The 25,758-nt window shown below is 36.7% G+C and overlaps 1 protein-coding gene across 9 annotated transcripts in view; it reads left to right on the top strand.

Moving 5' to 3' along the window:
* Positions 1-870: 870 nt before the first annotated feature.
* ZDHHC21 (zinc finger DHHC-type palmitoyltransferase 21) overlaps positions 871-25,758 on the top strand; it is a 60,973-nt gene continuing 36,085 nt past the window's right edge. Inside the window, exons 1-7 of one of the 9 annotated variants that reach the window (XM_027615380.2) lie at positions 1,520-1,642; positions 2,068-2,790; positions 4,149-4,308; positions 8,852-8,983; positions 14,654-14,852; positions 16,153-16,251; positions 24,092-24,203. In XM_027615380.2, coding sequence (XP_027471181.2) covers positions 14,699-14,852; positions 16,153-16,251; positions 24,092-24,203 — 365 coding nt within the window. In that variant the 5' untranslated portion in view covers positions 1,520-1,642; positions 2,068-2,790; positions 4,149-4,308; positions 8,852-8,983; positions 14,654-14,698. Of the gene's footprint in view, positions 1,085-1,519; positions 1,643-2,067; positions 2,791-4,148; positions 4,309-5,101; positions 6,170-8,851; positions 8,984-14,653; positions 14,853-16,152; positions 16,252-24,091; positions 24,204-25,758 lie in introns of those variants that run through there. The other 8 variants (XM_027615381.2, XM_027615382.2, XM_027615379.2 and 5 more) reach the window with 8 other exon arrangements.

Genomic DNA, 25,758 nt, shown 5'->3' on the forward strand with positions numbered 1-25,758 from the left:
AAAAGACAGTATTTCAGGTCAGTAGCTCTACAACTTGAGTGTGCATTAGAATCACCTGGAAGGCTTGTTAAAACACTGATTGCAGGGCTTCACCCCTGAAGTTTCTAATACAGTAGATCTGGGATGGAGCTGGAGAATGTGGATCTCTCACTAGTTCCCAGGTGATGTTGATGCTGCTGGTGTGAGAACTATGATAATCACTGATGTAGGTCTTTAAGGTCTAAGGTGTTTGTAATTGATTCATAAATCGGAACACAACATGTTTAAAAATACCTAGCAATACAAGGTAACATATGGGTCCAAAATAAGCTTCATGTGTGTGATATAAGTCCGGTGATGGGAGAGTACTCTGGGTTGGCAGGATTTGAACTGACTCCCAAGTTTGGATAAAGATCATCAGAGAGGAAGACGAAGAGCATCCTAGGAAGGGTAAACGAACCAAGTTCATTTGAGCTAAGACTGGAGAGGTAAGTAGAGACAAGTTTGTGAAGGGCTTTCAATGCCATCCTGTAAGTTCAAATTTTATGCATCAAGTAATATTCTTCCATCCACACATTATCTCCTCCTGTGGCATACAGGCACCAAGATTTAGCCCTACATTACTACAAACACTGTAGTACCGTATCCAAAGTACTGTTCAGCTTAGGTGAGGGAAGAGAGGGGAGGTTTTAGTTATGTCTCTGCTGTTTGATAAGATACCAACTTAGGGAGGTGGATTGTTTACAATGTTGACTCAATAAGTTGAGTCAACTTATTTTTCCTAGGTTGCAGGGATGGGAAAGCTGACAACTTTTGGTTGCCTCCTTAAATACGGAGTAAAGCTTGTTTGGGTATGCACTGAGGTTGCCCACGGGACTAGGGAACATCTCAGATGGCCGGGGCAACTCTGGTTCTTGTTGCACAGAAGGTCTGAAGAGGCAAGACCACGCACTAGAACCCAGTGCCTTTCAATATTTGAGGTGCCTATGTAGGCATCACCTGGAGATCTTGTTAAAATGCAGATACTGATTCAGCAGATCTGAGGTGGTGCATTTCTAACACGTTCCCAGAGGATGCAGATGCTGCGGGCGCACTTTGAAACAAGGTACCGGGGGACGTCCAGAACGCGTTAGCGGAAGACAGAGGCCTGTTGGCCATTATCCCTGAAGGAAGAGGGACACTTGCAGTCCTTACGGGAAGGCCCTTCTGAAGTCCCCCAGAGAGGGGGACGGTGAGGGTGTGGGGACAAAGAGAAGGACGGCCCGGGCACAGCTGGGAAGGTGGCAGCGGGGGAGGGCGGAGGCGCCGAGGTGCGTCAGGTACGAGTGTTCCGGTGATGGCGGGCCCGCGCCGCACACGGCCTCGGGCCGCGGCGCATCTCCTCCCGCCCGCGGCGCGATTTCTGCTCTTTCGGCCCTCGGCGGCTCCCATCGCGGCTCCCGGGAGCGGAGCGGAGACGGCGGCGGCCGGTGGCTCCAGCGCGCGGGCGGGCGCACACCCACCCCACCGGCCCCGGCGCTCCGGCTCCCGGAAGCGGAAGGGGAGCGCGGCCCGGCCTGGGCGACGGCGGCGCCGGCGCCGGAGGAGGAGGAGGAGGAGGGGGAAGAGCGGCTGGCGGCCGCGAGAGCAGCAGCGGCGGCGAGAGGCGAGCCTGCTGGCGCCGGTGAGTGTGTGCAGGCGCGGGGCCGACGCGGCCGCCCCCACCCCCCCTCCGGCCCCCGCCCCGCCGGGCCCCCGCCGCCGCCGCCCGCCTCCCGCCGCCCTCACCTGGCTGCGCTGCCGCCCCGCGCCCTGCCCTTCCCCGCACCTGCCCCAGGCACCTGCGCCCCCCACTCCATCCCCCCCGCCCCCGCTCCGAACCCGGCTCGCCCGGGGCCCGGCGGGTCTCAGAGCGGCTCCCCCTTCCAGAACTGGGGGTGGGGGTGGGTTCCTGCTCTAGCCGAGGTGATTTGGGGTGGGTTTTTTTTTGCTTTTGCTTTTTAATTTATTAAATCTGTGCCCCGAGTTTCTCGCCTGTGAACCACAGTTTTCCTCTCTGCACGGATCCCGGGTTTATCTCTGTTATCGCAGCCTTTCATTCATTTCCAGATCACCGGCGCGAGGCTGCAGAGGACTAGCAGGAGCAGAAAGAGTTTGCTCCCTTATTGACCTTCTGCCTCCCTCCTCCCAGATCCAGGAGTGATTCTGAGAAAATGGCTTATGGATGGCAGCAGTTTGCACTTGTTACCATTTACTATAATAAATAGGTTGCTGGATTTTAAGTGGAGAGTCCATTTAAAAGTTGTGGTTTCTCAAGCTATATTTGGGTCACATTTTAAAATCCCTTGTGAGTCAGTGGAGGATGTCTGTATCTCTAGGGCCGAGCGAACCTGACCGGTTATTACTTGAAAATATTGCAGTTATAGCAGTCCATAAAAGTACAAGAGGAAAAAAAAATTAAGGTCATTGTGGGTGGGTCATAAATCATAGTGTAAAGTTACAGCCTAAAAGACTACTAGGGATAATGAAGTATACGTTAAAAAAGGTGATGTGTCAGATGGATCCTCAGCCTAGGATGCTAATATGTATGTATCCTTAAAAAAAAAATTTCACTACCTTCCTTGTAAAAATAATAATAATGACGAACAGTAATAGTTATTACTTGATGACTGCTTGGTATGTGTCTTCCTTGGCTTTTTGTGCAATGTCTTGTTAAATCCTCCCATTTCTTTAGATTTTACTTATTTTACAGATAAAATCCAGAGCGGTGTTTTATGTTGCTTTAGTTGTTCAACCTCTTAATGGCAAAAAGATTTTTGAGGAAGAGATGAGGTGAGAAATCAATTGGAAAGAAAGAACCAAATGAGATATAGTGTAGTGGAAAGAAAAACTAGATTCTAGACCCACTGCTGTCACAGTCTAGCTGTAGGGTCATGGATAGGTCAGTGATCCACCCTGTGTTCTCATCTATACAACCAAGGAGTTAGGCTAATTTCTTTAAGGCTCATCTTAGCTTTTCCATACGTATTTGGCATGTGCTACGTTTGTAACTAATTTAAAACCCTTTAACATGTTAAGAGTACATTTTAAACATATACCTGAAGAAGTATTAGGAAAATTATATCAAAATATAACAAAAAATGTATATTTCTATACTTTTGGAATAGTTTTGGTGTAGAATTCCTCAATTTGAATTCCTCACTTTGGATGTAAACCGATGGGATCGTAATTAGGTCCCTTCAAACCGTGGTGATTTCTGTTAAATGTAAAATACTTTAGAAGCTGTAGTTGGAATAAAAGAAATAGAGCATATTTTAAACAAAATGATGGTAACGGTGTCACACTGCCTACCTATCTCTGGGGTGTTTTATTTAATACAAATGTAGGTAAATGCACACATTGTAACCATCAGCTTAACAGGTAGATTCTAAAGAAGGAGTGATCAGTGTGAATCATGACATTTTTACTTATTTGCCCACTGCCTGATTTCTTTAATCCATAGGGACTGATTCAGAACCTGTGGAAAAGTGCATGGATAAAATCATGCCCTGTATTAGTGAAGAAACTAATTGAGAAGTCTAGTATTGTCTCCGTGGAGGTTTTTTTCTGGGATTGTAATTGAGTGTGAGTCAATGCAATCTTTTTCAGCGTAGAAGGCTACATAATGGTAGTATCAGTATTAACAGGTATAACAGGGAAGGCAGAAGAAAATCTACCTTTATTACCAGGGAGTTTTTCCTAAAGCTGAGTTTTACTTTTATATTAAGGCATGAAGGAATTTTATATTGCTTTAGTAAAACATTAGGTCTCAGATTCAGTTTTTCAAGTGCACTAAATATAAATGGCATTTTAACATCTAGTAGAATAATCAGTGCACTTATAGCTCTTATTAAAGCTGAAAAATGTTTGAACTATTTTGTATCAGTGAAAAATACAGGTAAGAGGCAAGAATAAATGGAAAAAACCCTCTTTATTGTCAGCATAGTGGCTTTTTTTCGTTATGAATCATTGGTAAATTTATGTAATGTATGGTTATTAACATAATAAAAAAAAGAATCATTGGTAAATTAAATAAACCTAGTTATTCACAGGTGTGAAGTAGCACTGCTCTCATCGGTAGCTACCTCGCCGGAAATATCTTAGGGTGATAGTGGTTTATTTACTTACTTCCCTCTTTTGATGTACCCTAGGGAAAAGACGTGACCTCTTCAAAGGTTTTCTTCTGCCTTGAGGCCTCCTCTTGCCCTGTGCTTTACCTCGGAGGTAGATTTACCTCATCCCATTTAAGAAGCTGACTGGGCATCTGCTCTCTTCACCTACTGTTGATGCTTCCACAAAAGGGCATGTTGGGTAAAAATGAGTATTTTGCCACTCGCTGATTAGTTTTATGTTAGTTCCAACTTTAACGTGCTCGGGTGTGATCTCAGCCAGCCTTCTGATTTTAAGCCTTTTATCCATAATTATGGAATGAATAACTTTACCTCCTGTAGGATTTTCAGCTTCAAGCAAGACGGAGTAATGATTTCTTTCAGTATTATTGTTCTTAAACTGTGCCTGCTTTGGTAAAGCCTGGTGTGAAGGAAATCTGATTTAGTATTCTCTCTCTTTTTTTTTTTTTTTTCAATTTGTTTTGGTGGAAGTGGGTACTAGAGGTAGGTAGCTAGTTTCCCTTTCCCCTTGGAAGAACGTGTCAGGTTCGTGTCCAGGAAACGCCAGAGCCTCTTCATTTCTGGCTTTTACTTTATCTGAAGGTTTTTCCTTGTGCTGTGTTTGAAGCAAAGGTTATCTGTTGCCTTCTGTCCCTACTCTACATTCAACTTTAGTTCTTGCCTTTCCTGACTCTCTCCCACAACATCCCTGCCTTCCTCAGTGAAGATTCCAACGTAGACATTTTATACTGACTGAAGCAGTATTTGGTACCTTTAATTCATATCATCCCACACCTTCCAAGCTATTTTTATTTTCTGTTAGGGAATTCCGATGAAGTGTGTCACTGCAGTGCAATATTTTTAATAGAGGTATTAATTTACATTTATTTTTCACTCATGAAGCAGGTACACAGAGGAGCAATGTCTTATGTTCAGTTTTGCCTAGAATGTAGAGTTTTTTTTTTTTTTTTTTTGGATGTAGTGATTTAAAGGCTTGTTCTAGAAGTGGGTTCTTGAAACCATTGATGGTGCAAGTATGTTCTGCTTTGACACTTTGCCCACCCACATTTTCACGAAGTCTTCCTGGAGAACTCAGCATTGAGTCAAAATTCCCTACTTTCATTGTGTATTTTTCATTAGCTTCTGCAATCAGGTCCTGATTTGCTCGCAACCGTGTTTTAGTCCTTAACTTACCAGCCCTTCTGCTTTTCCTTGAAAGATTTTGGTTTACAGGTTTTAGTTCAGTCCGTCTATTTTAGATCAAATCTCTATTTTCAGTTTTCTGCTTGAAGAGACCCCATGCCAACACGTGCAAATAAAACTTCCCTCTGTGCTCATAGTATGATAGCAGCTGAAAGGCTGGGCTGTGGGAGGTTTCTCATCCCTGACAAGTGTTCTCAGACTTTAGTGTTAGAGGAAGTAGAGCTGGGGTGTGGTTAAATTGTATCACGACTTTAAAGATAGGGACCCAGAAACACTGTTTGATTCTGGAGTTTGCAGGATTAGATGTAAAATTTACCTTTGTCTCTCTTCCTCTCCTATCCCCCACTCCCCTTTAAAGTTACTATTTTGGGAGTTGCTTTTCATTTGTCAGGCAGTTTCTCATTTAAGCATGACAACAATTCCAGGAGTTATTTTTATCACCATTTTACAGATGGCTAAACGGAAGCTTGAAAAGAAACGGCAGCTTGGAGGCTGTGTCATAATTTGAATGTGGCTCTCTTTTTTTCATATCCCCACAAGATTAATTTCCTACTCTGTTGAAATAAACTGAATACCTATGTGATACTTTAAAAATTGAACTACCCCCTTGGCTAATTATTAGAGACAGCTACAGCCTGATATATTTTTAATCTTTTTAAATTTATATATATATATACTTAAATGATTTATTTATTTTAGAGAGAGAGAGAGAGAGCAGGAGCAAGGGGAGGGGCAAAGAGAGTGTGGAGCGTGATTCATGGCCTATCCCAGGAGCCTGAGATCATGACCTGAGCCGAAATCAAGAGTCAGCTGCCTAATCATCTGAGCTACCCAGGTGCCCCGGTAGCTTGGTATCTGAGGTAGAATTATTTATATTGGCCAATTTTCAGAGTAGATAACGTCAGAAGTTTAAATATGTTTAAAAGTATATAATTATAACTTCATTTTAAGGTGCAATTAGAAGTTTAAATTTTATATATCCATATATTAACTGTTTTGGGAACTTTGTGGAATTTTTTTTTTTTTTTTTTTGGTTTGCCCTGTGAATTGTTGATTATATTCTCTCAGACATAACAATGTTAAAAATATTTAATGGTCTTATGACCTTTTATAGTTACAAAACTTTGGATATTCTTCGTTATCCCAAATTTACATGGAGTTTTAAGCCTAGCATTGTTTCTGTACCTCATAGGTGAGATTTGATTCCATGATGTCGGTGATGCTGCTGAATTTGATAAAATGGGCATCCCGTTGTAAATGCTATGCTTCAGTGTAGCTCTAATAACTGAAAATGTAAAGTAGGAGTTTTCCTTGAGTCCAAGCCAGTGAGTGACCGGGGTTTGACTCATAGACGTTTGACTTGGGCTATTACCTAATAATACTGACAGGAAGTACTGTTTTGCTGAGACATCAGGAAGCCACCCTGGAGACATCGCCATAGCAGGTTATTGACTTTGGCTGTCTCAGACATTTTGTTGTACTGCATTTAATTCTGCTTGTGATTTTTTTCTAGAAGAAGAAGATGAATTCATTCATTTGCTATTAGAGTAGCAGCTCCTGTACTTTGTCATTCCATATTTTGTCCCTAAGAAATCAAAGGTGCAGGCAAGGAAAGCACTGTAAATTAGCTTAGAAAGTTAGAGTAGAAACACATCACATTTGACAGTCCAACAATCAGGGCCATAGAAAAATTGACGCTGGGAGAAAATCCAATTAAAGAAGTGTATAAGGGGAATGAAAATGTAATGCTAAGGATTTTGATACATTTCTCACATCCTTAGTATGTAATACTTTCCTTTTGCTGTGGTGAACAGTATGCTTAAGAAACTCGTAACTTGTCCTTCATTTCCTGTCTCGGAGAATGGTACCACCCTTCACGTAGTCCCTAAGCCAGAAACCTGCAGTCTGCCCTTTGCTTCCAATTGATCACCAAGTCCTGTCAGTTTTCCTCACTAAATTCTTAATCTGCCCCTTTCCAGCATGTCTTCTGTCCTAAGTATTTCTTCTTTACCCCTGTTCCCCCACACTCCCCTTACAAGTCACTACTGTTTGGTCTTCCCACATGCCCTCATTTCTCACCTGGCTAACCAGTAAGCCTAGCTTGTTTTGTGTAGTCCGTCTTGGAGCGTTATCCATCCACCCAGGTCCATCCTTCATGGTGTTGCTGTTCTTTCCAAAATGTGAACTTCATCATGGCATCCTTCCGCCTAAAATCCTGCAGTGGTTTTCCACTGTGTTCAGTGCAAAGTCCAAACTCATTAGCATAGTTTAACAGTGTTTTTCCCTCTTAGATTACTCTTTTTGTTGTGGGTCATGGAATCCCTTTAGTGGGCTGTGACCAACATCTATTTTTATTAAAATGAACTAGGATAAAATAGAATAACAGTATCAGAGTACATCACATGTAGTAAGGGCAAATATTTCATTAAACTTTTTCAATGATGTATTTCATTTAGTGAGTATAGAACATTCTCATATCATATATTTCTGTATGTACTTGGTAATGTTACGAAGTATATTTCTTAGAGGTGGGTGTATTCAAAAGGTTAAACATGTTTTATCCCATTCTTCCATATGCAATGACTAGTAATTTCAGTTTGCTTAGGGTTTTCTCTGCCTGCTTCTATACTTTTGCATATTTCGCTCCCTTGTTCAGAAGAGGCTCATTCGTTGACTAGCTAACTCACAGGTTTCACTCTCTCCAGAAACCTTTTCCTGATGGCAACTCACCATAGGAAATACCTTTTGTACTACAACCTAGTATGCACGTAAATATTCCCATAACTGAAAAAAGTTCCATGAGCCAATACCCTTCCTATATGAGATGCATTCCTGCCGTCTTGCCCTCTATCTCACCTTGTCTTACAAAGGTATTGATCTGGTCTGTTTACTAATCTGTCTTCACTGAGGACGGGGCTCATCTCTTTTTTATCTGTATCCTGTGCAAAAGCATAGCATATAGTCAATAGATGCTAAGTGAATTAATAAAATACATAATCAGTGTATATGTTATCTGGAACTCTTTATTATTGTTTAAGCTTGGACTGTAGAAACTAACTTTTATGGTTGATTCTCTTAATGGTTCATTACAGGAGGATAGCTTTTTTCCTTAAAATATTTTAAACTAAAACTTGCTTCTATTTTAAGCTCTTTAGTTTATGTTTATCAACTGTGATGGGACAGTTCCAGCCTCACATCTTGATAGACATTACATTGCATTTTGTCCCATCAGTCATCTCAGAATCTGTTGTCATTTTGTGATTTGTGGTCAGGAAGTTTGATGAAGCCCAAATGTTGGACATACAATACTAATTTGATTTTATGGGAACTGGGTGGTTTCAAAAGAGAGAACTTTCCTGTATAATGGTAATCAAATGCAGATTTTGGGGGGATGTGGTAGGATATGAAAACACAAAATCAGGTGGAGTTGGATCATCTTATTTTTGAATTTAAAACTTTTGTAATTGACATTTTCACAGAATATTTAGTGGCTTACAATTTTTATCTTTGTAAGAGATCATTATTTGTTAAACCATTAATAGATTCTCATGGAGAACTGTTATTGAGGAGAGATCCATTTGTTGGGATGTAACTAAAAAAGGAATGAATCAAGATAAAACCTCTAAATGCAAGCACCAGAAAAATTACAACACATCTTGGTGAATTTGCAAGTGGTAAGTCTACATTTAATTTTACATGGGAATATGTTTCTGTATTATGTGGCATAGGATCCTTAAAGTCTTATTTTTAGATGCATTTAACTGTTATCCATTTGCAAAAAAAGATAATTGTAGTTACATTATGTTTATTTAAAATTTTTCATATTAAATTTTAACTAGACATTTCTTAAATAAGAAATGTCTTTTTCCATAGAGAAAAATAATCTGTAAGTAATACAGATTTCAGGAACACAGATCTGATGTGGCTTTACAGCTGATGCTTCTACACTGCATTTTAAAAAATACTAATTTTAAATGCACTTAATATTAGGGTAATAAATATAGCGATAAAGAGAGCTTAAATTAAACATCTTGTGTACAAGGTTGTAGTGTCTAATCAGAACCCCTAGGCAATCTTTATTTTTCAGTTGGTTGAAAAGAATTTAGAAGTACGTATGTTTATTAATAAACTTAGAAGAACACATAATCCATACGTGAGATGTGAAAGCTTTCTTTGCACTGCTCTATCCTTCCTCAGCCCAGTGATAACCAGTCATGTTAACAGTTTGATGGGTATGTTTTCTTCTATACTTTTTTTCCCTGTACATATATAGAAATTACTAATACATGTTTTTTTAATAAAAAAAAGCATGTTATACAAACTTTTCTGTAATTTGCTTCCCCCTGCAACATTTAATTATGAAAATTTTAAACAGAAGAGTTAAAAAAATGTTATGGTGTAACATCTGAATACCTATCACCTAGATTCTACAACTAATATTTTATTAAACTTCATGACATGCTCAACCATCTCTCTGTCCATCCTTCAATCCACTTTATTTTTTTTGGATCCGTTTCATAGTAAATTGCAGACGTTAGTACATTTCCTCCTTCCGCCCCCTCCCTGATACTTCAGCCTACATATCATTAGCTAGAGTTCACTGTTGGTTTATAGGGTTTTTTAAAAGGTATATTTACATACCATGAAATGCACCGTTCTTAAGTGTACATTTGCCGACTTTCGACAAATTCACAACCTGTGTCTCAAATTCCTATCAAGATAGAGATCTTTATGAGGGAACCAGAATGTTCCCTTATACCTTTTCCTAGTCTCTCATTATCCTCCTCTCCAGGAAACCACTGTTAAGCTTTTTCTCATAACCTCCTTTCTTTCATTCAACACTACGTGTGGGTAGCCCTATGCAGATTTAGATCTACCTCCTTTCTCTTTCTCTCTCTCTCTCTTTCTTTCTTTCTTTCTTTATTTCTTTCTAATTGCAGTAGCTTGGAAATAACTCTACACCTTGGATGTCTTATAATTTGTTTGGTCATTCCTCTCCCTCTTCATGAGCACTGATGTTGTGCCCAATTTTTATGATTACAAAAAGCACTGTGTGGAACACCTTGAATGTACATGTACCTCCACACTCTAATGAGTACTTTGGTAGCTCTTACTAGAGGTAAAACTGCTGGGTCAAATAGTTTGTCAAAGGGTCAGAGAGTTTGACTTTTTAATAGCTACTGCTACATTGCCATCTAAAGATGATTGTATCAGTGTACATGCATCGCAGTAATGGGTGGGAGTATCTTTTTCTCTGTGCTCTCTCATCACTGGGTAATCTTTCCAAAATTTTGTGAGTACAAAGGATGAAAAAACATACCTAGTTATTTCACATTTTCCTAATCAGTAATGATTAGCCATTAAATTTTTTTTCTTTCTGAATTGCTTCTCTGTGTATTTCTTTTGTATGCCTCTTACCAGTCAGATGTTGTAATGTTTTTTAAAAGGGATACTTTGTCTTTTACCTTTGTTTTTGGTATGTTTTAGGCTTCAGAAATTTTAATCTTTATGTGGTCTTGTTTGTGAAGGTCTTGTTTGTGAAGGTCTTCCTCATTTTGAGGTTATAAAACCACTTGCTATTTTCTTGTACTAGTTTTGCTTTGTATTTGGAATTTAGAAGAGGAAAATCACCGTGAACTGAGGTGGCAGGAAAAATTTCATCTGGAGAATGAGATTCAAATTGACCTTGAAGTGTGAATTGAATTTAAATAGAGTAAGCAAAATGGTAGGGACATTTCAGATAGGAGGAATGAGAGAGGGAATGTTTTTTTCATATTCATGGAACATTCGTAAGACTACTGGCTGAGGTGGAGAGTCATATAAAATTAAGTTTAGCGAGAACATTTGGCTCGATTTCTTGTAAATTATCTTGGCTAATTTTTATCATTTTCTAAAAGCTGCATTTTGATTGTATAGTTTTCGGTCCTATAATAGTTTTCCATCCCTTTCTTTTCATAGTGATTCGAGTTTTCTTCCTGAAGAAAATACATGGTAAAATTTAGTGGCCTAAAATGGCAAGAAAGGAAAGGTCGTTTCCTCCTAGAATAGTTTGGATACTGTAAATATTTATGTAGTCTAGTTTATTAAGAGTTGAATGATATCTTTAAAAAAAAAGTTGGTGCTGTAGTAATTTACATCATTAATGAAGTTAGTCACGGCACTCAAGTAGAGTTACCAGATAGCAATCTTAAAAAATGTTGAAGTACCAGTATGTCCACTAGTTACATCAAAGTTTGAGTTATGAACTCACCTTTTAATATACAAATTAGCATGTTAGAATCTCTGGCTAATGAAAGTATTTTACAAATGCCACCCTTAGGACCGAGTAGCAGCGCTGTGTTCAGTTTGGTTGTGGCTCAGGATGTGTAATAGTTTCTGTTCAGCCATAAGCCACGCCTGGGAGATATTAACTGAGTGGAGTGATCCCTACCACTCTACCAGGTACGTGTTTCTGGTTGTAATCTGATTTGGAGCTCTTCGAGGACTACTGTTTGCTTCTCTACAGTCTAGCCATAAAGCTTATGTGGCACCAATTTTCACTCACCAGGTATTTAAAAAACAATTCAACATCTTATTTACTCATTGTTTTATTTTTCTATTCTTTGCTTGCTTTTCCTTGGGGATGCTTTTTGTTTTAGAGCCTGTTGTCTATATCTGCTCACATGCAGGAAAATCAGACACCCTTAACTATGCTTTTCGGTATCTAGTATTCTTCAGTTGTGAGGAATCTCCGAAGAAGAACTTGTTATTCTCTGGTAGAGGAGGATACAAATAGAGTTCAGAAACATGAATGAGTGATACTTCTGCTGCTTGTTTGAATGCTTTTCTAATATTAATAAATTTAGAAATAAGTAATGAAATTACTCTGTTCTCTGTGATGATTGGAATTCATAATCTGTTTTTCAGTCCTGTCTGGAACTGAAACATTACAAGAAAGAAGGTACATGGAGTTAATAATATTGAACATGTTGAGAGACAGAGCCTTCTGTCATTTCTTTTGGCACTTGATGGTTGGCAAGACTGTAAAAAAAACATTCTTTTTAATGTTTCTCATTTTAGCTATGTAGACAGCTTATCATTTGTATTTGAGCTCCTTTAGTTTTTAAAACAATGATACCCAGTAAATTAAATAGCATACTTTATCCTCTGTGACTTTCCTCCCTTTAATGATACTGATAGGTCTTGTAATTTTCTAATTAAAAGGTAATGAAGTTCAACTTTTACTTTTTTAAAGGCCTAGGCACTATTCCTATTTTAAAATTCGTACATAAGTACTAATTTAGACCATATCTGATTTAAACAGTTGGGTGGTGTTGCGTTTGAGTTCTTGTCTTTTTTTTTTCTGCTGCTCCAGTATTTGCATGTTCTAAGGATGATAGGATCAGGGTATTACTTTAAAATTAGCTAATCCTAAATCTTTTTTTTTTCTTTCTTTGTTCCGGTAGCTTTGTAGCTTTAAAGAACATTGGCAGGGCCTCTAAGGGACCGCACCCTGAGGCTCTCCAACTGATGATAGTGAGGGATAGAAGATGAAACTCTCCGAGTCCTTCTGGACTCTTTCCTCTGTAACCCCTAATATCCAGTCAGTCAGTAAAACATACTGGTTGATTGTAACTGTTTCCTCAGTTGATCTCTTCTAAAACCTAATTTTGGCTTTTGTCTTTCCTTAGCTTAACTGATCTTTAATTTTATCCTCGACACCAGAGCTTCAATACTTTATTTAAAGTATAAATCTCATTATGTTAACTTCTTGCATCAGTAGCTTTCCAATGCCAAAGAATGAAGTCTTAGCATTCTAACGTGGCATCTTAATGTCTTTCTCACCCCTCACTCTCCACTGTGAGCTTCATGACTTATGATGGCAATTTGTAATACCTCCTACAATTTTTACTCTTGTATACCTCCTGCTCTTCCTTCTGTTTACAGTATTGTTGTCACTTTTCTTTGCTTGGATAACTTTTGCTTGTCTTTTAAAGCTGAACTCAGATTTCACCACCTAGAGGAAGTCTTGCCCTGATTTAACGAGTCCTGATCCTCCTCCTTCTGGTGACATCTTGTCCACATCTCTGGTACTTAACAAGTTGTATTAAACCCATTTTTCTGACTCTTTTCCCCAGTAGACTGTTAGTTACTTTAAGCAAAGACCACATCTCATTCATCATTGTATCTATAATAACTGGTGTGTTAATGGCGGCTCCGTGAATAAATTTGTTGAACTGCATTCAACTCATTGCCCTAACATGGAAGTCTTAGGGAAGCTTTTGGATCAGTGGTTTCTAGATACCAGTGTGCTCTATCAGAGAAACCTGGGGAACATTTTAAAACATTTTATTGGTTTTTGAGCTGTTATTCCATAAAGAATTATGATTCAGTAGATCTGGAATGGGACCTGAGAATAACATTTTTAAAAAGCTCCTCAGTTGATTCCGGTTAGCTTACAGGTTTGAGAAACACTGTCCTAGTTTGTTATTGTATTATTCCATTTTATTTTATGTAAAAGGTGCCCCCTTGACCTTATAATTTCCTGTTTAAGCCTTATAAATTATATCTACGAAGGTAGGCATATATCTTAAATCACCTTTTTTGGTACCATAAATATAGAAGTATCAACTTTAAGTGTCTCACTGGAAGGTCGATTAGCATTTTGTTAACACTCAGTGAAAAAACTCCATTTAAACAGTAGTCTTCTTGAATTGATAGTAGTAAGATTAGTTGGGCTTTGTTCTGTGAATTTAAATATTTTTGGCAATTTGTGATTATGTTCCGCTTTTTATTTTCCAAAATGATTAGGCATTGTATTGTGGTTTAAAATTAAAATCAAACAGATCTTAAGTGTACAGCACAGTGAATTTTTACACATGTATATACCCATGAAACACCACCCAGGTCAAGATGGAGAACAATTCTAGCCCCTCAGAGTTTCCCTTATGTTCCCCTCCCACCACAAGAGGACGGACCACTGTTTTGACTTGTATGACCATCAGTTAGTCTAATGATTAAAACTACTAAAAAATTTTGCATGTATCTTTTGATATGTGTCATTTCTCTTGGGTTTACACATGGAATTGCTGGGTTAAGGACAGACTTGTGTTTAGCTTCAGAAGGTATTGCTAATTTATCCTCTGTGATAGCAATTCATAGTAAAAATTGGAATTAAATGATTTGAAGCCTCTGATGAAGTTTGAATATCTTGAAACTTCTCTTTGTTTTGCAATGTGTTTCATTTTGTCAAAAATATCCAAAGAAAACTCGGCGTCATTTTATAGTTGCCAGTAATATAGTTTTGTTTCAGTCAAATAATTTTTTCTACGTGAGTAATTTTTTTCTTTGTCACCTCTCCTTAGGACTGTCTTTCCTTGTGGGTTGGCACGCAGTTGTAGGACTGCAGAATGGGTCTCCGGATTCACTTTGTTGTTGACCCACATGGTTGGTGCTGCATGGGTTTGATTGTCTTTGTCTGGTTATACAATATTGTTTTAATTCCCAAAATTGTCCTCTTTCCTCACTATGAAGAAGGACATATTCCAGGCATATTAATAATAAGTAAGTTCCTGATCTTTATTTCTTTATACAATTAGTTTTCTCATTGTGAATATTTTTGGAGTATAGTAGTATAGTATCACTATGATAACTTTTCTTTTAATATTATCGGCACTATTAATATTAAGTTACTTACTAAATTAGGGAAGTTTTAAAAAAGACTGGCTTTTATAGATTTTGCAGGGTTGGGTAAATGTAGCATCTCCATAGCTCTGCAAAATATATACAGGTCGTTTTGTTTAAACCGAAACTGGCACAGTAGTGCTATTTTGTGTGTGTCTGTGTGCATTTTTAATGTTTCTATTATGTACTTATTTCAAATGTGGAAGGAGTTTTAAGAATGAAGATGATATACATTACTGAGAAATGAGACTTTCATGATGCAAAAATTACTAATTATGACATTGATTACGATAACACTTTGAACTTCTGGATAATCATTTTCTGCTGTCGTTCATTTGGTGATGGCTTGCTTATGATTAAAAGAATAAGATTGAAATGATATATTTTACATGTATGTGGCATTTAGAGTTTCCTTGTACGTTATGTCATTTTGGCCTCACAAGGGCTGTGGGAAATATCTCTGTTATGCAAGTGGTAAAACTGACCAGTACCATGCAGTCATTCCTGGAGTTAGCACTCAAACTGAGTTTCCTCTTACTGGTGCAGGGCCTCCCCCCTCCCCCGCCAAATGCCTATCTTTTTTATTCATTTTAAAAGGTAGAATTATAATGAATGAACCTGTTTTTCCTTACTGCTATTTTTCTAGTTATTCTTTTAGAAACTCAAAATTTCTAGATTCTTTATTTTCACATTACATCAATATCTTAAGCTTTATTAAAAGGAGCAATTGAATATCTCTAACTCAAAGTAATTTTGGAGATAGCCAGTTAGAGGTAATGGAAAAGTTTAATTGTAGAATGGGTTTTAAAATGCTGCTTTGATTCTGTCAAATATAGTACATGTAGTAATGAAAAGGGAGCCCATTCATTTATGCCATTATTGACAGGGAACCTCTGTTAATAAAAAATCTGATTTATAACAAGTTTATCAGTTATTATGCAAAATAATATTTAAGTTAATATGTACGAGATAGTCCTCTTGGCAGTAGTATTTGATGAGTGAAGTGAATATTTAATTATTTTATTTAATCATTTAATTTTTCCATTTTAGTTTTGAAAATTACTTATTCTGATGGCATTAATTAAAACATGCTTTTAAACTTTGAATATGCTTTTTGATAAAGTGTTTTGAAGAATAAATGACAGATTTTATTTACTTAACTTTCTTATTTATTTCAAAGTGTTCTATGGCATTGCCGTATTTTGTCTGGTTGCTTTAGTGAGGGCCTCATTTACTGATCCAGGAAGACTCCCCGAGAACCCTAAGATTCCACACGGAGGTATGGCACTCTTCAGATTGATCACTTTTGCTCTCTCGGCATTATTACCTTTGTGAATGTATTTTATAGCCTTTAGTATGTATTCATTATATATGTTCTCTAACACCACTCTCAAGTCTTTTCTCCGATGTTTCCTTTCTAGACTTCTTATTTTTTTTTATTATTATGTTATGTTAATCACCATACATTACATCATTAGTTTTTGATGTAGTGTTCCATGATTCATTGTTTGTGCATAACACCCAGTGCTCCACGCAGAATGTGTCCTCCTTAATACCCATCACCAGGCTAACCCATCCCCCCACCCCCTCCCCTCTAGAACCCTCAGTTTGTTTTTCAGAGTCCATCGTCTCTCCTGGTTCGTCTCCCCCTCCGATTCCCCCCCCTTCATTCTTCCCCTCTTGCTATCTTCTTCTTTTTTCTTTTTTCATATAATGTATTATTTTATTTAAAATCTCAAATCCCAGCTGACTCCTGGTATCCCCCACTCTCTTCCTCTTTGTAGTTTACTTGTTTTTCTTGTCTCCCACTCTAGACCTATATAGCCTCTGTGAGGGTGTTGATTTTTTGTTTTGTTTTCTTCGTTCAGTGCTGTATCCTTAGTGCCCATCTCTGTCACTTAGTAGATGCTGGGTAAATGCTTGTTGAATGATACATAAGTACCTGATATATTTTTATTTAATAAAGGGATCTTTTTGATGGTCCCCTCTCTTGGTGATATTATAAATTACAAATAGAATATTGCTTAGAGTAAATATTTGTAGTCTAATGATACTATTGCCTATATTTTTCCAAATTCTAACAATTCAGTGAAAAATTTGAAAGCTTTTTATTTTAGTGTCAATTGAAGGTAGTTTTGGGTCACCTTATTGCACAATAACCATTTGAACCACAAAAATGAATTGAAAATGTATTGCTTGTTTTATTACATGCCAGGTATAGTAAACCTCAGGAACTCTCTTTCCTCAGTTTCACTTTCGGATCATTTGTTCTATAAGCTTTGAGAACTCTCTGTACTTTCTTCTAAGGAGACATTCCTATGACTTCGTTGGGCATTAGAGAATCAGAACACTTTCTATAGTACTACAGTGTTTTCCAACCTTGCTGACATTAGAGTCACCAAGGGAGCTTTTAAAAATCTCAGTGTCCTGGGGCGCCTGGGTGGTTCAGTTGTTGAGCATCTGCCTTTGGCTCAGGTCATGGTCCCAGGGTCCTGGGATCGAGCCCCCCATTGGGCTCCCCGCTCTGCGGGAAGCCTGCTTCTCCCTCTCCTACTTCCCCTGCTTGTGTTGTCTCTCTCACTGTGTCTCTCTCTGTCAAATAAATAAATAATTAAAAAAAACAACTCAGTGTCCTGATCCCAATCCCATATTAATTAAATCATAATGTATGTAGGTAGGAGCCAGATATCAGCATTTTTCAAAGATTCCAGGTGATTCCAGTGTGTAAAAAATTGGGGAACCTATTAATTCCTTCTGAAATTAGATTAGTGGCAAGTCACTAAGGGAGTGAGTCTCCCTTGAGTTCCTGAATGTTGTTTTTTGAGACCCATCATTTAGGGACATACGTGGCCTTGCAAGTTTAATGATTAAATGGGAATGATAAGACACTGATGTTTATGTGACTGTAGAAGTTTCTCAGAACTGTGTCGAGTATTTCATTTCTGTTCACTTAGAGAAGCAGCATCACTGTTAGTTTTTGTGTGTGTTTGGGCGGGGGGTGATGGGTGGCAGTCTGCAGTTTGTACGGAATCTCTTTTCTCAACTAACCTAACCCAAAGAAAGGCTCTCTAACACATTGGTGGATGTATTGCCTCCTTCATTTCTAAAGCCCAGTGTTTCTAGAGAATTAGGGAAGTAACCTTTTCCTAACTCAGGACCATGTTGTGATAAGCACTGGGTTGTATACGCAACTAATGAATCATTGAACACTACGTCAAAAACTTAATGTTGTACTATATGCTGGCTAATTGAACATAAAAAAAAAGGACCCATTTCTGATAAAATCTTTAGTGTGCAGTGGTCACTCAGATGCCTACATGTATTAGATACTGCAAATCAGTGAAAGGGGCCAAGAAAGAACTATTTCATATTGAAAATCTCATATCCAAAGGCAGTAGCTGCAGTGAAATTGTCACGTAGTCCCGGTATTCATAGATCTTACAATTTTTAAAGAGAAAACAGAGAATTACAGTTTTTAAGAGAACTTTTGTGATTTAAAAAAATTAACAAAAAAATTAAACCTTTAAAAACATTGGTTTTAAGTGAATACTAAAGAAGTTGTGTCTGTAGGCCTAACTGAATCTGCATTAAACCACCGTGTTACCTTTAGCTTATAGACCCTAGTGATGGAAGACTCCATGGTATCTTGCTGCTGTTTGGATGTCTGCATTCTTTATGATCTCAGTTGGCATCTGGCCTAGTTTTCTTCACTGAGTCCCGAAGACTTAACCTTTTGCCCAACTGAAAAAAAAAAAAAACAACAACCACATTCATTTATTGTATTTTAGTATTTCCAAAGTCTTTTACTATCTCCTATCATTTGATCCTTATGGTAATTGCATGAGGTAGGTAGACTGAATAATCAAGTGTAGATTGTCCTCTGTAGGTCACAGAGCAGGTTGCTGTGACACCCAAATACTTGGCTCCCTCATCTTTTTTACCATGCATCTATATAGAGGTTAATAATTTTAGCCCTTTATTCACCTTTGCTCTGATTCTGGGGAAAATTGAAGTCATCATGTGCCTCGTGATGCTGATTATTTTGTAAATATGGTTTTAACTTAGTAAAAAATAAAATTTTAAGAGTAAAAAAAAATAGCATGACTGGAGAGTTGGGGCTATAAGAAGTGACATTTATTCATCACTGTTTTAAGGTTGAGCAGTTTCATATAATTGAATTCTTTAGGAAAGGAAACTTAAGCCCCTAATACTTTTGATTTTAACCATGTTTTAATTGAATTACTCTGAAATATTTTACATGACTTTCTGTTTTTTTTTATAATAGATTTTAGATAAATTTAGTATCTATGTGACCTGCCAAATATATGAGGCAGTTTGAATATAAGAGGAGGTTCTGCTGTCCCACACAAAGATCCCCAGAATTTGACTTTTATAAACTTTTGGGGATGTAGATGAAATAGTCAAGTGAAATCATTAAATGTCTATTTATATTATTCATATTAATCCCATGCATGCTTGAAATATAGAAATATTACTTTATGTCATTTTCAAGTTTTATGAAATGATTTTATTCAGTCTCTTAACTTTAAAAAAAAAAACAGCTTTATTGAGTATAAATCACATGCCATATGATTCACCCATTTCAGATGTACAATTTATGGCTTTTAGTATGTCCACAGAGTTGTGCAACTGTTACCACAATCAATTTTATGAATGTATGTACGTATGTATGTAGGCTCTACGTCCAACATGGGGCTTGAACTAATCCAGAGATAAGAGTTGCATGCTCTATTGACTGAGCCAGCCAGGCATCCCACCCCAATCAATTTTAGAACATTTTCTTTCTTTCTTCCTTTCTTCCTTCCTTCCTCCTTTCCTTTCCTTTCCTTTCCTTTCCTTTCCTTTCCTTTCCTTTCCTTTCTTTTTCTTTTTCTTTTTCTCTTTCTTTTTCTCTTTCTTTCTTTTCTTTCTTTTCTTTCTTTCTTTTCTTTCTTTCTTTTCTTTCTTTTCTTTCTTTCTTTTCTTTCTTTCTTTTCTTTCTTTCTTTTCTTTCTTTTCTTTCTTTCTTTCCTTTCTTTCCTTCCTTCCTTCCTTCCTTTCTTCCTTCCTTTCTTCCTTCCTTTCTTCCTTCCTTCCTTCCTTCCTTCCTTCCTTCCTTCCTTTCTTTTCTTTTCTTTTCTTTTCTTTTTTCTTTTCTTTTCTTTTCTTTCTTTTCTTTTCTTTTTTCAGATTTTATTTATTTATTTGACAGAGAGAGAGAGCACAAGTAGGGGGAATGGCAGGCAGAGGGAGAAGCAGGCTCCCGCTGAGCAGGGAGGTGGTTACGAGGCTTGGTCCCAGGACCCTGGGATCATGACCTGAGCCCAAGGCAGACGTTTAACCGACTGAACCACCCAGGTGCCCCTAGAACATTTTCATCATCAAGCTCTTAACTTACATGTTTGACTTCAGTGTTTTTTGTCATCATTGGAGCCATTTTGAGTAGAATCACCCTGTTACAGAGCAAAATCTTCCAAGTTTAAAAAAAAATGTAGTGTGTTTAAAATTTGTGTGATAACGTCCGTTGAAATTGTAACCTGAGTGGTAGGGACACGTGCTATTAATGCTCAGGGTCATGTTTTCACTTGTAGTTTTGCGCCCCTCCCCATTTCTTACATTGCTTTTTAAAGGAGATCTGTTAGAGACTTACTACCATTTATTTTCTACATTGGCAAGTGATTCTGTCAGGGAACCTCTGTGAAGAGCCAAACGTATTGATTTTCATAGTTTCAAGTTATATTTTTCTCCCTAAAACATTACTTTGTGGTTTGAAATACAGTAATTGAGAAGACCTAATAAGTCTTTTAAAAGTCTTACTTAGAAGGTGATTCCTTTCTTTCTGAGGGATAAATAAAACAAAACCAAATCTTGCTTTTTTGTTTATTCATGCATTTACAGCATTAAGGGGATCCATGCAACACAGTGGCATACTGTTTACCTAAGTTACTTACTTAGGTGTACCCAGGCATTTATGGGGTTTGTCTTCTTTTCTTTGTGTTTTGATTTTTTTTCTTTAAAAAAGTCACTTTTCTATTTTCCTTTCTTTTAAAATTTTTCTTTGCTTTAAAAAAAGTCAGTTGTCAATTTTTCTATAGCTACCATAAATTAGCAGTTGAATTCTCTCTCCCATGGGCTTTTTTTTTTTTAATTTAAAATTTTTATTTTCATCACTTACAGATGGTATTTTGCCTTCTGATTCCCCCCCCCCCCCCACAGGCTTTTATTTTATATTAGATGCTAGTACAAAAGTCTTCAGACATTAGAATATGTCAGTCACCAAGGTCACATTTGGAAAAGAGCAAGAAATGGTTTCTAGATACGTAGGGTAGGTTAAGATGGATGGATTTTTTTTTTCTTGTTATATGAGGCAAAAACATAGAGGATACTTTAAATTTCTAGGTATTTAAAATAGTGATTTTTTTTCTTTGTTCTCTAAACATATAGGTGTGTGTGTGTGTGTGTGTGAAAATGTGAGATTTCAAAGCTATTTTAGATACTTGTATAATATCTTAAGTTTAGCCAAGGAATGGCTCAAGCTCTTTCTTTAAACAAATTTGTGATCCAGACCATAGATTGGCAAACTCTTCTTTACGGTACAGGTCCAGATAGTAAATATTTTCAGCTTTATAGACTCGTACAGTCTCTGTCACAGCCCCTCAGCTCTGCCATTGCAACCCAAAAGCAGCCATAGATAAAACATAAATGAATGGGTGTTCATTTGAACTGTGTTCAAATAAAACTTTTATGTATGGACACTGGAATTTGAATTTCAGGATTTTTACATATCACACATTCTTATTTTCAATTGTTGAAAATTGTAAAAACCATTCTTAGCTCATGAGAACAGGTGGTGGCCTGGATTTGCCTATGAACTGTAGTTTGCCACCCCGTGATCTAGACTACACAATTACAGGCTTTCTCTCACTATAACCAAATGCTGCCTTCTTTTCTGAGGACACAACATTTCAAGTGTGAAATAAAGAATTTTACTCTCTAGAATATCATATGCTGAAATGTATTTTTATATTTATTTATAAATATATTTTATACCATATATTTATACCATATTTATATTTTAAGGCACTGGTTTTTAAAAAAACTAAAGTTTTTCTGTTGTCTTTTAATGAAAATTGGCTCATCAGGGGGAGTCTGCTTCCTGCTCCATTCCTTGCAGTATGTGAATTCAGAGTTTTAATGTTGGGATGTTTGGGAGCATCTCGCTAAGTGGGAAAAGAGTAATCTGCTTGTGACATTGTATTGTGCTACATATGAAATGAGTTTTTGTTTCAGTTACAGTTAAATAATACTAATTTAACCATCTAAATTAAACTTTAATGTTGCTTTCTCACATAAGTTTTTATTAAAATAAGAACTGTAAGTAAGAAATGAAAGAGGATCTTAACTCTAGGAAACAAACTGAAGGTTGCTGGAGGGTAGGTGGGTGGGGGAGATGGGGTAACTGGCTGATGGGCGTTAAGGAAGGCACGTGATGTGATGAATACTGGGTGTGATATGCAACTGATGAATCACTAAATTCTACCCCTGAAACTAATAATATAGTATATGTTAACTAAGTTGAATTTAAATAAAGAATTAAAAAAATGAAATTTTAAATGCAAAAGTCAATTTCTCACCTTTAATATTATTGGAACAATTAAGTTGATATTATTATTGATTTCTTCTATAGCAGAATGTTTTCCTAATACTTCACTATATAAAATTCCAGTATATTGATTTTACTCCTGGTCATTAAATTAAATTAATGGAATTAAAATAAGGTATCTTTTAGAAAATTGAATACTGCCTACTATTATCTTCTTTTACTTATATTTAAAATCTTTAATTTTAAATTTTTAAAAATTCATACTTTAGCAGGCATTTAGTGACCACCTACTGTGTGCCAGGGTCATACTTTGCATATATGAATATTCACTCAATTTTACTATTACTATGCCCATGCTTTTAACAAGGTTAGTGTAGTTTAAATGTAAGTGATGGAAGGTTTAAGAATTTTGTAAAAGTAAAATTCCATTTCAACAAATGTTAAAGAGATACATTCTGTATAATAAAGCAGTTGTCTTGATAGATGACTTTCATATAGTTCTCATAGGTCTGATTAGAAAAATTTATAGTGAAAATAAATGACTTTTTATTTCTGTAAACTTAATGTTTTTAGCACAAAACTTAAATGTGTGCTCTTTAATTACAAGGTAGAGGAAATTGCTACTTGGTTGTAAGAAAGAGTTTTGTAAAGAACTCCCTTATTTCCATTAAATAATAATTTTCTTGTAATCATCTTTACTTCTGAAATCATCCTAATACCTCCTATACCATGTGAAACACAAAATTTTCCTACCCTCTCCCATAAACACTCCTAAATGAATTCACTGATATTAAAAATATAAAATGGTTAGGGGGTGGGAATGCTATCTCTGTTTTTCTAATGAGTTTATAGGATTGATTTTTTTTTTTAAGCTTTTATTCATTTGAGCGAGTGAGAGAGAGAGAGAGAGTGCGTGCGTGAGCACAAGCTGGGGGAGGGGCAGAGGGAGAAGGAGAAGCCGACTTCCCGCTGAGCAGGGAGTCAGATGGATGTGGGCTGGATCCCAGGACCCTGAGATCATGACCTGAGCCAAAGGCAGATGCTCAACCGACTGAGCCACCCAGTTGCCCCTATAGGATTGATTTTTGACTTCTTAATCAATGAAACTAGGATTCAGAATTATTTCTTCTTTAGAGTCTTTAGTAAAATTCCTAGAAATTAATTTGTACATAAAATTCTGTTTTAATATAATAATTTGGTTGTGCTTTCGGGATTTGTCATTAAATTTCACTTATAGCAGGTATGTCCATAACCCGAATACATTATTTTCTATCCCTTAGTTTGACTATTAATGGTGTCTTACTATTACAGTGTTTAAAATTAGAAATGTATAGAATAAGACATGAATAGAATAGAGAAGCAATATTTATGGCAAATTCTTTTACAGTGAAGATGTAGAAGAAGAAAAATCTTGGACATATATATCGAAGACCTCCTATAAAATCTAAACTGTTGTTGCTAAATTTCAACATTACTCATTTGCCTTTATTAAGTGGATTTTAATTTCCTTCTCTAGAACGGGAGTTCTGGGAATTATGTAACAAATGTAATTTGATGAGACCAAAGCGTTCCCATCACTGTAGCCGCTGTGGCCACTGTGTTAGGAGAATGGATCATCACTGTCCATGGTAAGAAACTTATGATTTACTTTTGAAAAAAAAATAGTGAAAAATAAATCTTAGTACGTAGCAGATTTAAATAAAAGTTATATTAAAATCATGCAGTTTTCAAAAATCCTTCAGTAAGGATACTGTCAGGTTCTGTCAGGTTCTATCAACTGCCAAAGTCATTTTTGCACAGAGATCCTATCTTTTCTAACAAAGAGTATTTGAGCAGAAAATTGACATTCAGTGTCAATGCACCCAGGTGTACAAGAGAACTAAGGTTGTATTAAATGAGGCAATGTGTGTAAAGCATTGTAGTGTAGCATCTGACACATAAAAAGCACTTAAATAGTAGCTGTTATTGTCTCTAACTGTAGTAAATGGTATACATTGCATTGTTGATATTTCCCTTTCCAGTTGTTTAATTAAAGAATAACACATCTCAGATACTCTGATAACCTCATTTCTCCTCCTGTAAGCTTTTTTCAATATTATGTATTGGACGCAGGTATTAAGATTCCCTGCAAGCTGGATGTAAGTGGCAGTTAGCTGATTCTCCTGAACTGGCAACATTTTCGGTCAATAGGGGGCTCTCTTGTAATATTTTTAAAAACAGTTCTGTTGAGAAATAGAATTTTGAAAACAAATGCTGTGAGAATTCTGCATTGTATCTCATTTCAAAGCTGTCACAAAAATCTGTGAACAAGATATTGTATTTAATTCTGTTTTCCTAGCATGAGATCTCTGTATAAATATTTAAACTAGTATAGTGTAGCACTTTGTAAATATATCTAAATACATATATATTTATGTTTGTACACACATACATGCACATATACAGAGTTAACTGCATAATAGGCTTCTTAAATTTATAACTGCATTTATCTATAGTTGACTCAGTGGTGGTGTTTAGCTTTGCTGGATGATGCTGACCAATTTAGAGTTCCCCATATTTTCTGATAACTTACTCTGATAGCACAAGTTAGTATTTGCAGACTTTTAGTGAAAATTTGATTTTTACCATAAACTGATTATTTAAACAGAAGGTAATTTCCCGAGATTAGGAAAAATAAAAGCGTTTTAGATAAAAGCACTTTGTTACTATATAAAAAAAGTTTAAAATTGTCTAAGTCCATTAATGGGATAGTATAGTGTATAATATATAGCCGATGTTTAAAAAATGTGCCTTGAATTTAAACAGATTAATTCTCAAGTGATTTTCTAAACCTGAGTGATCTGCTTACAGTTACAATAGTAATACATTAAAAAACAAAAGGCTAGGTAAAATACGTATTATTAGGCAAGTAGTAACCACACTGAAAAACTCAATTGTATAACCTTTTTTTAGAGTAATGTTTCTGATTAAGAATATAATAAATGTTCATGTTACGGTTGGATTTTGATACTTCCTTTTAAAAGAATGCAAGAGTTTAAGCTTAAAAAATAATCAACCAGGAGATGTTATGGTACTGTGGAGATTAGCGACATTCTTTCTTTATTTTTAAGGAATAAAGATTAACTTGGTGACAAAAAATATGCTATTAATCTAAATTCTAAGATTGGGCGGTGAGCTCTGTTT

The sequence above is a fragment of the Zalophus californianus genome, chromosome 13 (assembly GCF_009762305.2).
Source record: "Zalophus californianus isolate mZalCal1 chromosome 13, mZalCal1.pri.v2, whole genome shotgun sequence".
NCBI lineage: Eukaryota > Metazoa > Chordata > Mammalia > Carnivora > Otariidae > Zalophus > Zalophus californianus.